General features: G+C 40.6%; 2 protein-coding genes across 2 annotated transcripts in view; one reads left to right on the forward strand and one right to left on the reverse strand.

The window, feature by feature from the left end:
• Positions 1–11,129, reverse strand: part of CUNH9orf85 (chromosome unknown C9orf85 homolog) — a 49,318-nt gene extending 38,189 nt beyond the window's left edge. The window contains exon 1 of the mRNA XM_037155044.2: positions 10,961–11,129. Coding sequence (XP_037010939.2) covers positions 10,961–11,062 — 102 coding nt within the window. The 5' untranslated portion in view covers positions 11,063–11,129. The remainder of the gene's footprint in view (positions 1–10,960) is intronic.
• Positions 11,130–11,526: 397 nt separating this feature from the next.
• Positions 11,527–15,149, forward strand: part of ABHD17B (abhydrolase domain containing 17B, depalmitoylase) — a 42,340-nt gene continuing 38,717 nt past the window's right edge. The window contains exon 1 of the mRNA XM_037155037.2: positions 11,527–12,154. The gene's annotated coding sequence lies outside the window, so the exon portion shown is untranslated. The remainder of the gene's footprint in view (positions 12,155–15,149) is intronic.

Genomic DNA, 15,149 nt, shown 5'->3' on the forward strand with positions numbered 1-15,149 from the left:
GATATCCAAGAAAATGTATACCATAAAATACTAAAAATGTTATTCAACCTTCCAAGTAGATAAATTGGAAGACAGTTAGGACTGAGGTTGAAATAATCAGCTCCAAAGCGATGGGGAACTTCGAATTTACTCTTGGTATTTTTAGAAGTGAAAAATCCTACAGATACCATATTAATCACTGTTGGGAAATCAAATCATAACAATTTCTTTCAGCCAAAGAAGTATTATAAGCATTTCAAAAAATTAGTATAAGCATTAGGACGCTTAACTACATCTACTAACACCATTTCCAAAAGGAGAAGCTGGTCACCTGAAACCTGTACCTCTCTCTCTCCTGGGCCCTCAAAAGCTGTGACTATTTTAAAATACTTCATACTCATGAACTTCCAGTCAAGACAGAGGCAGAGTTAGACACGCTCCCCCTCCTTGGGCAACCACAAGAAGAATCACAACTAACTTCAAAACAAAAACCACGCAGAACTGCCATAAAGTAGAACTGTATGGAAGTCAGACAACCAAGGATTTAAGGAAGCCGCATTCATCCAGACGAGTAGGAGGGGTGCAGCTAGGGAGCTGGGGCAGAGAGGACACCTTTTGGTGTGGACAGGCTGTGGTGGCAGGGGGATGGCTGCCCCACATCTCTGTGTGGTGGATAAAAATTGGGAGGGATACCTTGGGAGAGAGCTATCCCGGCTCCAGACCAGACCATGTACCCCAGGGTTCTAGCACCAGAAAGAAAAAGCCTCATAACGTCTGGCTGGAAAAACCAGTGGGGTTTAGGGCAACAAAAGAAACTGCTGGTTACTCAGGAGAGTCCATTTAAAGGGTCCATACTGTCTTAAAACCTACGCAAACCCGCCCACTCTGGGATTCAACACCAGGGCATCAGCTGGAAGGCTGCCAGTTGCATTCGGGCAGTGGGTGAAGTGACAGGAAATGGGGCAAATGGCAGACAAGCCTCCAGAGGCCAGGCAGCAGCACAGTCCCCTCTCTAGGCCCTCCCCCTGCACAGAGCCACAAAGCAGTGAAGCTGGTTGCCCAGCCCTGGCAAATACCTAAGGTTCTGCCACACACAACTTAATAGGTACACTAACACAGGGAGTCAAAGCAGCTCTACCTAATACACAGCAACAAACAAAGGGAGGCCGCCAAATTGAGGAGACAAAGAAATATGGCCCAAATGAAAGAACAGAACAAAACCCCAGAAAAAGTATTAAATGAAATGGAGATAGCCAACCTATCAGATGCAGAGTTAAAACCTTGGTGATTAGAATGCTCAGAGAGATCACTGTGTATGGCAACAACTTCATTTCTTCATAAAAGAAGAGATGAAGGTTATACTAAGTGAAATAAAGAAAAATCCACAGGGAAGCAACAATGAAGGGAAGGAAGCTGGGATTCAAATCAATGATTTAGAACACAAGGATGAAAAAAACATTCAACCAGAACAGAATGAAGAATCCAGAATTCGAAAAGATGTGAAGAATATAAGACTCTGGGACATCTCCGAAAGTGTCTACATTGGAATCACAGAAGAGGAAAAGCAAGAAATTGAAAATTTATTTGAAAAAATAATTTTTAAAAACTTCCTTAATTTGGTGAAGGAAACAGCCATACAAGTCCAGAAAGCACAGAGAGTCTCAAACAAGTTGGACCCAAAGAGGACCATAGAAAGACACAGCATAAGTAAAATGAGAAGGGTTAAAGATGAAGAGGAATCTTAACAGCAGCAAGAGAAAAGCAGAGTTACATACAAAAGAGGTCCCCTCAGCTTATAAGCTGATTTCTCAAACGAAATTTTGCAGGTAACAAGGGAATGTCAAGAAGTCTTCAAAGTGATGAAAAGTAAGGGAATGCATCCAAGATGACTCTATCCAGCAAAGCTATCATTTAGAATGAAAGGGCAGATAAAGCACTTCCCAGACAAGGTAAAGCTAAAGGAGTTCATCATCACCAAACAATTACTATACGAAATGTTAAAGGGACTTATTTAAGAAAAAGATCAAAACCATGAACATTAAAATGACAACAAATTCACACTGTCAACAACTCAATCTAAGAAAACAACAAACTAAGCAAACAACTAGAACAGTAACAGAATCATAGGTATGTAGATCATTTGGAGGGTTATCAGCTGAAAAGGGGAAGGGAGAGAATAGGGGAAAAGGTACAGGGAATAAAAAGCATAAATGGTATGTACAAAATCGACAGGGGGAGGTTAAGAATAGTATAGGAAATGGAGAGGCCAAAGAAGTTATATGCATAACCCATGGACATGAACTAAGGGGCAAGGGGAGATTGATGGAGGGAAGGAGGGTACTTGGTGGAGGAAGGTAAAGGAGGAAAAATCAGGACAACCGTACTAGCATAATCAATAAAATATACTTAAAAGTAAAGCATTTCATATTCTTCAAGATCATGGTTACATTTCAGAAAGAGAGTGGTAGTAATGAGGAGAGGCCAGCACATTCTCTTGACCTGGGTATTGAGTTACACGACTGTGTCCACTTCGTGAAAATTCATTTAACTCTGTTATGATTTTGGCCCTTTTCTGTGTTTGTATGTTATACTTCAACAGAAGTTTATGAAATGAAAATGCTTCATGTTTACCTCTCCTCCACTTTTCAAAGTAGTTACTTGTTGAAGGATTCATATCTTCTTAGTGCCAGGGATTCAACAAAGACAGGCGAATTAGCAAAGACCAATAATCCACTGTACAATGTCAGTAAGAACTACTTGATTTCCATTCCTTCATCGCACAGGATAGAACTGCTGCTACGGGTGCATATTATACTCCATGAGTAGTTAAAAAATACTTGAGTCCCTGTTCTCTAAGAGATAGAGAATATGCCTGTATGTGTGTGTGAGAGCAAAAGCCAAGACTTACATACCAGTAACTAGTATGACACGCACCATATGTGTGGTGAGGGCAATAAATGCCACAGGGAAGGAGAGAGACATTCCAACAGGATTCATCAGGAAAGTCACTCACTGAGGGAGCAGCATGTGAGCATGATGAACACCTTAGTTAAGGGGAAGGAATGGACTTGCATTTACAGAATACTTCATGCTGGGTACCATGTGGGCATTTCCATAAACCTTACTGAACTCTCACAATACAGCTAAACCCACTGAGACCCTGACAGGTTAAGAAATTTGTTGAAGATCATACAGCCAGTAAATAGCAGAGAATTTGACCTAAATCTTTTGATTCCAAGATCGATGTCTTCTACCACACCATACTGACAGTCTTAAACAAGAGCTTGATACCTTTGGCCCAAAATCTAAAAACATCTGAAATCTGACAACAGACAAGAAAATTTCCTACCCAATATGTACCCTTCAAAATTTTTTATTCTTCAAAGTAACTTGACCAAAACGAAAGTAAAACAGACTACATCTGCTTATAAGAACACTGGCTTAAACTGACTAATGCTGGAATTTTAATTGACAGCTTGAGATCAAACCATTGGCTATTTTTTAAAGATTTTATTTATTTATTTTTAGAGAGAGGGTAAGGGAGGGAGAGAGGAAGAAGGAAACACTGAGGTGAGACAGAAACATCAAGTGGTTGCCTGTCACATGCTCCCCCTGCCCAGAGACAAAACCTACCATTTGAAACGGGGACAGAAGCAATGGGAGGGAAAGAAGTAGAGAAGCAGAGGTTTTTCTATTAAGAGGATGAAAATATAGGGTGAAACTGTAAACAAACATGGATTCTCCCTAAGGAGAGTTTTTTTTAAGAAAATGAAATAACCCATTAGAGATGGAAAGACTGATGATGCAGGAGAACATGGGTAACAACTAAGGAGCCTTAAGTCCTTTATGGACAGAACTCCAGTGTTCAAGTAGAAGGGCTAGACTCGGGAGAGACAGGCCTTCCACCCACTGTAACAGAAAGGCAGCATATATGGGTACAGATACAGGCAGTTTGGTACATGTGATGATAGGGTAACAGAAAGCTGGATCTAAAAGCAAGGTTAGGATTCTCTCAGGCAAATACCACAGAGGGAAAGAAGAATAAGGGAACTGAGATATATGCAAAAAAAGCAGTAATTAATGGAGCATGCACTCCAAGCTAGGTAAGGTGGGAAAAGAGGGGCATGAATGAAGTACAGTGAAAAGTGGAAGTGCTGACCAGAGTAGCCAATGAAGTTAAAAATACAGGGTCCATAACAAAAAATACAAGATCAGGTAACGCGCCTTTTTTATTACAAAATCATAAGCAGGTAATTCTATAATTTAACAGTATCACATTCTAGCACACCATATGACATTGTAGGTAAAATGTTCAAATTACAACTATAAACTATTACACCCATATTATTTATTACACCACCAACCACACTCGGGCAGGCCTTACTTCTGCAGGACTATCTATCTATCTATCTAAGAAATAAGGAAACCAAGAAAGAGATGGTAATCAATATTTTTTTAAAAACTTGTGAGTGGAGCAATTATAAGCAATAAGAGAGTTTAAAGTTTTGACCACAAAATGGGGTTGGGGGGTTTTTAAGGTTAAACCAGATACCTATTTTTCCACGCGTCTAGTTTCCAAAAAAAGTTTTAAACTTTGAGTGGAGCAATTATAAGCAATAAGAGAGTTTAAGGTTTTTGACCACAGATTTCCAAAGTGGGGGTGGGGGGAATTTAAAGCTGAGAGATCAAATATTGGATTATCCATGTGGATATAGCAATCACTAAACGTGACAGGAATTGTGGGAAAGCAGTGAGCCAGGTACAAATGAGGAGGCATAACTATAAAGTAAGGACAGATCTGGAGGGCATAACAGTGTGATGGTACGTATTTCTGAAGAGCTGGGGTTCTGAATGAGGAAGAAATAGACTGAAGCGGCAGTGGGAGAAAGGGTTCTACTGGGGCGGGGGATGGTGCAGCAAACATCATTATGTAAGACTACAAGGAAATATAGATAGGGCAAGAAAGTGAGGGAAATTTTATTTTCAATACTATGTCTCTATTTGATGATAATGAACTATCAATTAGGATACAAACTGGAATGGTTAGGGCAGGGCCCGTTGAAAGTTTGGAAGACTGCATCAAGTTAGATATGCACCAAACCAAATGAGAAGCAAATTTCCCAGTAGTAATGGCCAACCTGGGGATCTGGGACAGGAAAAAAAAAAAGACCCAAATCAAATAAACAAATACTTTTTTTAAGCTTTGTGAGAGCAGCTCAGTATCTTTCCAATAAATTCCTATTCTGCTTAAGTTAGCAACTAAGAAATCCTACTGATAATTTCCTTCACCTAGAAGCCCTTGCACGTATCAGACAAGTTCAGAAAAGGAATGTTTATTACATTTATTCACTATATTTAAGTGCTATTTGACCTAGAGTGATAAGGAAAATATCAGCAAGGAATCTTAAGCATGTTAGCTATTTCTTTATCCTCTTCTCATTTCTTCCTTTCAATGGTGAGAAAAAGAGCAAGGACAACTGAAGATGGAGTGAGCTGGCAGCAGGGTTGTGAGGACAGCCGGGTTCCCTGTATACCTGTCTGTGACCTCATATTAACACTTGTGCAGGTGGGGAAAGAGTCCTACAGCTTCAAACGACAAACGCCACAGCAGCTTAACTCTCAGCCCTGAGGTTCTTTGTCCAACTGCTCCACTCCCCACTAGCATTTCCCTAAATGAAAAATAAACTGTTTTGGGAAGAGTTAATATAAATAATGACTTTCTCTCTCGGGTGAACTAATTTACCTAGATGAAAAATTCTGAGAATATTTCTAATAGTGTAGTATAGTATTTAACTTCCTACAGAAAAAAGTATTGACACTTTAATTACAAAACTGCATAACCTAAAAGTAAGTATAGTACTATTCCACTATCCCTTAACACAAATCAAATTAAAACAAATTACTTTCCATTGTCATTCACCGCATATTAAATAAATATCTAAAATATATGATTGAGCCCTGACTAGTGTGACTCAGCTGGGCCTTGTTCCACAAAGCTAGAGGTCGCCTGTTCAATTCCTGGTCAGGGCACATGCCTGGGTTGCAGTTCGGTCCCAGGTTGGGGCACTATAGGCAGCAGGTCAATATTTCTCTCTCACATAGAGGTTTCCTTCCCTCTCTTTCTCCCTCCCTTTCCCTCTCTCTAAAAATAAATAGAATCTTTAAGAAAAATAAAAAGGAAACATAGACTGAGGTAGAAAAAAACAATTATATTGCAGTAGGCCTCAACATTAAGAAACATAGAAAATCGATTTACTGGCTTCAAGTGAAAGCACCTTGAATATGTAGGATATGGAATATAGCAAGCATGGATGAATTAGTGCTGTGGGCGAGGGGGACACGAGAGGTAAATAATAGAGAATACTTCAAAATATTCACGATAGCAAATAGTCACTAATACTATGACTTTTATTTGGAATAATATTCTTCTGTACTCATATATTATAAGACCCAGCACATCAGAGACTAAGTCACTTTGTCAACTGAAAAATTTATGTTGAATTTAATAACAAGTCAATTTGCGGAAAGATACACTTAACATAAATTCAACTGGTGTCATACTGCTTTCATTATGCACAAAAATACAGTATTAAAAATCAATGACAACCAAACATATAAACAAAGGAAGGCTTTCTTTTTTAATTGTCTTACGAGATCTCCTAGGATACATCTCACCTAAGCAATGGATAGCTGTGTGCTAGTTATATAACTTTGGACACATCATTTACCCCAAGTTCTAATTTCCCAATATGTAAAGTGGGATAATTATATCATTATCTTAGGGCTATTTTGAAGATCAAATCAGATAATGTGCATGAAGTGTGCACAGTGACTAACACACAAATATAAAATATGTTATTAACAACAGTTCCAGAACTATTTAGAGTATATAGCCATCAATTTTCCTTTTCCTTTTCCATCTCAAGGTAAAGACAAGAGTTTCCCAAAATCGAGTAACCCCCTCCCGCAAAATTAGTTCAAGTTCAGTAGGCATTACGTAAACCAAAGGTTTCCCCAGGCGAGCAAGTTTTGGTTGACTTAATTTTTTTAAGTCAACTTAGACTGTAAAACAACTGAGTGCCTTATACTAACGTATACTATGACTCCCTAAAAGTAAAATCTAGTTTAGTATTTCCAAAGTAATTTCACCATGAAATTGACCCCTGCCTTACTGAGATCATTATAATCCTAGAGCCCTAACATTTTAGGAATGCTAGTAAAAACAATGCTGAATACATATATAAAAAAATAGCATCCTTCAGAAGATGCTATATGCTCTTTCCATTTTATTTAGTAAAAAGCTATGCATCCGTCACATCTCAGGAAAGCCTTTTTAACCCTCCAAGCTTAATCATGTCTTCCTGTCAGATACTCTCAGGGCTCCCTTCAGCAGACTTTTCCTTCAAAGGCCTTACTGCCATTTGTGTTAAAATGCTTGAGAGATTATTTGATTAATACCTGTCACCTTACCCACCAAACCCATGAGCTTCAATTGAAGTCAGTATTTTATGCTAAACTCCATGCCCATAGGTAGATGCATGTTTTATAACAGATGTGAAACAAGTATGTGATACAAAAACTTCACTGCAGCTTTATTTGTCATAGTGAAAAACTTTATTTAATATGAAAGTAATTCTCGGCTGGTATGGCTCAATGGATTGAGGGCCAGACTGCAAACCAAAAGGTCCCTGGCTGTGACCCACAACCTAGGTATGTCCACTGACTAGGAATCAAATGGTTTGCAGGCTAGCGCTTAATCCACTGAGCCATACCAGCCAGGGCTCATTTCTCTATTATTTCAACATTTTTCAACAAGTATGCATTTCTTCTCTAATTTTTTTAGGCTTTGAGCAAATGCAAGTCCACATACATTATATGTTTTATACTTAGTTTGTATTTGTACCATTACTTCTTAAAAATATTTTTAATGAGAACGGATAGTACTAACCCCATATTGTAGATCAAAAATAAATGAGAGAAGTGGGGTCAAAATGTGGCTTTTTCTTATTCTAGTATTCGTCTCATTACACAGCACTGTCTTTCCAGTAAGAATCACAAGACTGTCCTAATATCTACATTTTAGTACCAAATGACTAGAAGAGACTTCACCCTATTTCTGCCCTTCAAGTCCCAAGAGGGCACTGCAGGCAAATGGCTATAGAGGCCTCTTTCAAATAACCCCAGCAAAGGTAAAGTGTAAAATTCACAGTGCAAGCTCCTTGCTATTACACAACTCCCTTATACTAAGCTAAAATTTACCTCTGCTAGTTTGAAATTTTGGTCCAGGTGTGACTATTTGGAATGCCACAGAACAAGATTCTCTCTGTTCTAGAAAATATTCAAGTATACAAAGACAGCTATCACTTCTGCCCTTTTGGGAATGAGTGCTTTACCTATATAAATTTCCCAATAAAACATCGGTCATTATCCATCGTCTAATTTCATTGACGTCCTGACAAATTGCTTGGGAGAGAAGGAGAAGGAAAACTATCATGCAGAACTCCTACAAAATAATGAGGAGTTATTTTGTTACTACAATTGTTTAAGGAGAGTTACAGAGAATCATGAACTTATCACTCCTTTCTTAGATGTCACTGAATCAAACAGCTCTCTAATATAAAGCAGAGGGATGAAGTCAGAGTCAGATGCTTCTGACAAAATCTTGGCTTTAAATAGTGGCATCTAGCTGGCTCCAGAATTTGCTATAAATGCAGCCAATTATTAGTCTTCCATTAGATAGATGAACAATCAACCTAATTATCTTTCCTCAGCAAAATATTTCTTGCTGTTTTTGTCACCATCTCCAATAACAAAACACCCAGTATTTATATCAATGGACAAATGAGGCTTCCTCACAATTTAAAAAGAAGCAAAGGAATTAATGATAAAAGTAATGAGCGAAATTAAAACTTAGTGACTAAACTTGAGACTCAAGAAAAGATTTAAGACCACAATAACATGGTTGCTAGATAACACCAAGAAAATGAACAGTGAAAAAGTACAAGAAATCTACGAAGAACTGCTAGCTCAAGAAGTACAAGCTCAAGAAGTCTTATACTCAAGCACAAAAAGGGCAGTAAGGTACACTATAGCAACAAAGGCATTAAAACTGCCTTTTATCATTTAATGAAAAACAATCAGATTTACATGCTTGTGCCAAAACTTACAGTAAGCACACAGGGCCAGAGAGACATCTATTGTGAACAGCACATCTTTTTATTTAGTACCTAGTGACAGTAGGCACAAACTTGGGGAACTTTTCCCAAATGTTGCTTCAGTTCTGTTGTTTTTTTCTGAATCTGAACCTAAGGTAAATAAGAGGTTCCCTGAGCACTTAATTGAAAATATCCCTCTTTACTAAACTCTTTCCCTCATCAGAATTTTGTTATAATTCATAACTATACATCTTTGTGCTTGCTTATTGTCCAATGACTCAGGAAACTATAAACTCCTTCAAGAGAAAGTCAACTTTTTTAAAAAATATTTTATTTATTTTTAGAGAGAGGGGAAGGGAAGGAGAAAGAGTGGGAGAGAAACATCAATGTGTGGTTGCCTCTCATGTGTCCCCTACTGGGGACCTGGCCTCCAACCCAGGCATGTGCCCTGACTAGGAATCAAACCAGCGACCCCTGCTTCACAGGCCCATGCTCAATCCACTGAGCTACACCAGCCAGGGTAACAAAGTCAACTCTTTTTAACACTGTATGCACTTGAGCATAGGGCCCTGTACATGGAATGTGCTAATTAAATATTTGTACAGTTTGTGAAGACAGAAAGAGGAAAGGAAAAGGGGACCACAAGTTACCATAAATAGTTTGCTTTCAACATTAATTTCTCAATGTTGAAAACTTAATCAATTCTTGGATACTTATGATCTAGACCACATATATACATCATTTAGTTTAGCTTCACAACTATCCTGCCAGGTTTCTCATTTGAAACTAAAGTACAGCTTAGAGAAATTAAATAATCCACTCATATCACACATCTGGTAAATCTGAACTCCAGTTCATGCGATATCAGGTTTACCTGATGTGATGGTGGCCCCAAGATGCCCTTGGCTTTGATAATCTCAATTATCTCCTCTTCATAGGACTATGGAGAAGTTGGAGGGGCAACACCTATAGCAAATTAGTAGCTGTATACAACCCAAGACCTCTGGCAATATAGGAAGTCTGAATTTTCTTCCAGCTTACTGAAATCCTGCTGCAGAAGTAAATGAGCCCTGGCTGGTGTGGCTCAGCGGGTTGAGCACCAGGCCCGGAAACCAAAGGGTCGCTGGTTCCATTCCCAGTCAGGGCACATGTCTGGGTTGTGGGCCAGTTCCCCAATTGCACATGTGTGAGAGGCAACCACACATTGATGTTTCTCTTCCTCTCTCTCCCCCTCCCCTCTCTTTATAAATAAATAAATTATTTTTAAAAAGTAAATCACTTATAAAAAGTAAATCAGGCTTTTTATGTATTAATCACACAGTTCGATCCTCAAAACAATCTTTACAAAATCGTCTTCTACCCATTATGTTGGTGAGGGCACTAGGGCTAAAAGCAAGCAATCCTTCCTTCACATTCTTCCTACAAATCTGTGAGCTTACGATTTTCCAAGAAGAAATGGTTGCTGCATAAACTTTGTACAAACTCTGACTCTCGAGCCATAACCCTCGTTCTCCTACGGCAAATATGTGAACCAGATGGGAGTGTTAAACAACTCAATTTTCCCACTTGCAATTTAGGTTTGCCGAGGGCCCCATTCACTCTTTGTGGTATTATTTAAGTGTTGACTGCCAAATACATTTATAAGACAACATATCCAGGTCAAAGAAAGGGTGTGGGAATATCATTTTGGAAAGGGTTGCACTGCAGCCAAAACTAACTCTGGGCTTCGGTCCACACTCGCCCTCGCCAAGTCCTTTCATTTCCTCTCCCCTCCCCTCAACCACTCATTCCTTCCTGGAGTCAGATTCCGTGCAACAGGTTCCTACCTTGGTTTGAACAGTTTTATCAAACTTGTCATTTTTGAAGCTAAACGTATTCTGATGCCTCTGAGGCCTGGAACGGGCCACGTTCCCCTTCTGGGAGCTCATCACCAAAACCACAGTCACCACGCGCTGGGACAAGGAAGATGGCAATAAGATCAAGACGCCAGAAACTACTTCTCGGAGTAGACGCTTCCGTCACTGACCCGGAAGAAACTTATCCGGTTTTTTTCCGCCCCGCCCCTGCCAGCCCACGTGACTCCGTAAGGAGGGTCAAAGGACACCCTCAGCTCTTCAGCAACTTCGAGGCTCTAGCACGGAGCTGGAACTAGCTCCCTCCACTTAACATCTCTATCAAACCCCTCGTATAAATCCCCCTTTCTTCGAAGCGAGAATTCCCCCATTGGTCCGAACTGGGCAGTTCTTCAGGGCGGAGGTACAGGGAACTTTTACTCCTATTGGCCCTTCTTTTCCGCAATCCCCGCCTCCTGCCGACTTAGCTCAGCCTCTCCTGGCGCCCAACTCCTCATGACGAATTGTGATTGGTGAAAGTCGGGCGAAGCTAGGCTGCGTCCCTCCCCCGGCCAGCTTGCAGGCTGGAGCCCGGGTCAGCTCTGGCATCTTCATCCAGTCAGTGACCAACTCCTGGCTGAGCGAGTCCTCACTGCTCGTGCCCCTTGCTTCCCTTCCTGCCTTCCTCCCGCCACGAGGGCGAGCCCGGCGGCTGCCAGGCTGAAAAGGAGGAAAGAAAGGAGGATTGAAGAGAAGAAAGACCTGGCTGGGTCTGGGTGGTGGCTGCAGTGCCAGAAGGGGCGGCGGTGGTGGCGGCGGCGGCAGCTGCGACCACGGCCACTCGGGACCTAAGGCCCGAGAGCAGCCGGCGGCGGGGGCAGCTCCAGCGCCTTGCGCCGGGGCCGTTAGTCAGCAGAACACGAGCCTGTGTGGAGGAGCTGGGCCGTTGCGAGGAGGCGGGACTCGGGAGCGCGAGTGGGCCCTCTGGGGCACTGCCGTCTTTACTCGTCCGGTCGCCGGGGACAGCAGCTCTCGTCTCTCCTGCTGGGCCCGGCCCGTCCACACTCTGGGAGAATCCAGCCGCGGCGGCAGCTTCGGGGATCGCGCCTTGTGGAGGACAGCGCGTCGGCAAAGCTTCCCTCCCAGCCCTTTCTGCCAGACACCTTGGCTGCAGTCCCTCAGGTGCAGGTGCGTGAGGCCGCGGGCGCTGGGGCACTGCGACCGAGATTGAGGAGGGGGCGCTAGGCCCGGAGCCGCAGCGTTCGAGGGGCCAGAAGCTGCCGGCTGGGCTGGGGGAAGGGAGCGGGAGGCGTCTTTGTTGTTGGAGACCGGGATCCCGCTGGACTCCGGGCAAAGGCGGGGAAGCCCCTCCGGATTGGGTCTGCATTTTGGATAGGCTTCTCCAGTGGTTCAGTGGAAGGGAAAGGTCGAGTAGGGTCCCAGGGGTCTGCCTGGTTGCGGGAATCTGGGGGCAGGGAGGGACGGACTGACAGACTAGGAAAGGTCTTATTAGGTCCTTCTCGCCGAAGAGGGTCTCATATCACTTCCTTTGCATTCTCCTTGTGGACCGACAGGTGAGGTCAGGTTCACTATGAGATTCGCGGTACCGAAGAGCTTTCTCCTGAATGTCCTCGTGTGTCAGCCTCGATTTGAGATCGAATCTGCCGGGTGCTTAGTGATTTGTGTATTTCGGTCGGGCGATAGGGTTCTTTTTCTCTAGGTGGGTGAACTTAAATCTTACCTATTTTTGAACTCTAGGTAGATGCGTCGGGAATTTTGAATTGGGTAATTGGGCTTTATGTTTGGATTTTCTTAAACCCTGAAACGAAAGTTCTGTCAAGTTAGATTGTATTGTTTTGAAGGTATTATGAAGAGAGAGTTTAACCCCGCGTGTTGTTTAAAAAAAAAAAAAGAAAAAACTTATATTCATGATCCAGGGGGAAATTTCTGCCAGTGCCTAAGCGTAACTTTTTTAAACGATGCTTTGATTTAAGTTAGTGTAAGGTGGATTTGGTAAATAAAAGGATGAATAACGGACTACAGAGAGGGTGACCTTTAAATTTTGGCAGTTTATGAAAAGGTATTCCTGTTCGATACTTTTTGTGATAATAATACTTGATCCGCAAGATGATTCATTTGATTTTTTTTGTAAGACTTAAATTACCGAAATGAATTTGAGTAAGAAGTCAGGTACATATGGTAATAGCATTCATCTGTTTACATTAATAGGGAGACTTAAAACGAACTTTTCTTCATTAAAGGTTTCTCACATTTTTATAGCATAAAGTCACTTTGGTAATAATGTCTAATATCTAATAACCAATGTTTTGATAATAGCCATAATTGCAGTGGTCTAATTTAAGACCGTCCAATTCTTGGTTGATAAATTTCTATTTTAGGAGTGAGAGTGGTGGGTTACTTGAAGCAGTGCAGATAGCTATGTTTCCACTAATAAAAAAAATGTAGAACCCCTGTTGTGTAATAATTGCAATATGACTTGAGGTGGAGGAAATGAATAGCACCCTCACCCATGTTTTGACCTCTCTTTTCTCCTACTCTAGTATTAATAAGGTTAATTGGCAAGGATGGGATTAGATTTTTAGCAGGCCTAGGCAGTTTTAATTTTGTCCCTCGCCGTACGGTACTGGTAGTAGATAAGGGGTTTGTTTTGTTCAGTGTTTTTGCCCATTTTGAAATGTGTATGAAATGACATTAACAATTTTCAGTACCCCTGTGACAAAAAAAATTACCATAAAGTATCATGACAAAATGTTTTTGGTAGCTAAATGGACCTAGAATTGGTCTGTAATTCCAGGCCAGCTATCCAATATCTGAGTCAGTTTCTCCTTCTGTGATACAGGGCTAATAAAAATGACCCGCCTGCTCACTACATACAAAGGGCAGTGGGAATCAACAGTTATTCTGGTTATATGACTTTGTTTTAGTTAGATAAGAGTACTCTGTCGCTCAATTTTCTTGTTTTGGTGTTATAAATTTCAATTTGGTGAAAATTAGCATGAAGTTTCGGTAGAGGAAATTCCTTTTGTATGCCACTTAGGACTTGATAAACTCTGTTCCTTCCATGTTAAGGTTGATGTTATATCTTTAGAATCAGTGATGACAAGAAAAGAGTAACAAATTAACTTGTTTGGCTTATTTACCAGTAGATTTTATTTCCAGTGTATCCAGGTATTTGCTCTTATTGTACAAAAATTATACCTGCCTCTTGTCTTGTACCCCATTAAAAATTTCTCACACACATTGCCCTATATGCCTTTCAAATACAGCCTTGTGAGTTAGGAAGAATAATGTTTATGACTTTTTTTAACAAATGAAATAAAGCCCAGAGAATTTAATTATTTGAATTGCCTAAAGGCACACAATTTGTAAGCTGCAGAATTGAGACTTGAAGCTGTGCTTTCTGACATCTAGTTCTGAATCCTTTACCTCTGGATCAGTATTTTTCCAAACACCTGGCTAGACCCAAGAAGTTTTTACCAATTCAGGTAAAATGAGAAAAATAATACAGCGATAGAAGCGTTGGCAACGTACAACATAAATGGATATCTGTGCACCCATTACCAATTTGAAGAGATAAAACTACAAAACAAGATGAAGCTTTCTTATAGTACTTTATATATCTCCTTTAAATCCTATACCCTTTCCCCCATTCCACACCACTAACTCCAAATTGACATATATCCTTCCTGCAGCTTGCTTTCTTCACTCAGTTTGCGAAGATTCTTCTATTTATTCAGGTAGTTCTAGTTCCTTTATTTTTACTAAAGTATGCTATGTGTTCCACATTGTGTGACTGTATCAGGTTTGGTTGGTCATTTTAGTTATTTCCAATTGTTTGCTCATTCTTGTATATGTTTTACTTAGGTACATGCTTCTCAACCCTATATATCTCATTTTTATAGAAATATTTTGCAATTTCCCCAATACTGTCATAAAATAAAGTTCATAATAAACTAACATTCATATTTTAAAGTAATGTGCTTACTAAAATATAAGAAGTAATTTATAGCAAAGTAATATAAGATGCAGGGGCTCAACCACTGGTAACATCAGAATTCTTGGAGCCTGTTAAAGTCAGAACATCAGGCCCTACCCTACTAACTCAGATGCTGAATTTTAACAACATTCTCAGGGGATTTGTGTGCACATTTAAGTCTAAGAA

This window comes from Artibeus jamaicensis, unplaced genomic scaffold (assembly GCF_021234435.1).
Source record: "Artibeus jamaicensis isolate MK-2021 breed Jamaican fruit bat unplaced genomic scaffold, CSHL_Jam_final scaffold_1964, whole genome shotgun sequence".
NCBI lineage: Eukaryota > Metazoa > Chordata > Mammalia > Chiroptera > Phyllostomidae > Artibeus > Artibeus jamaicensis.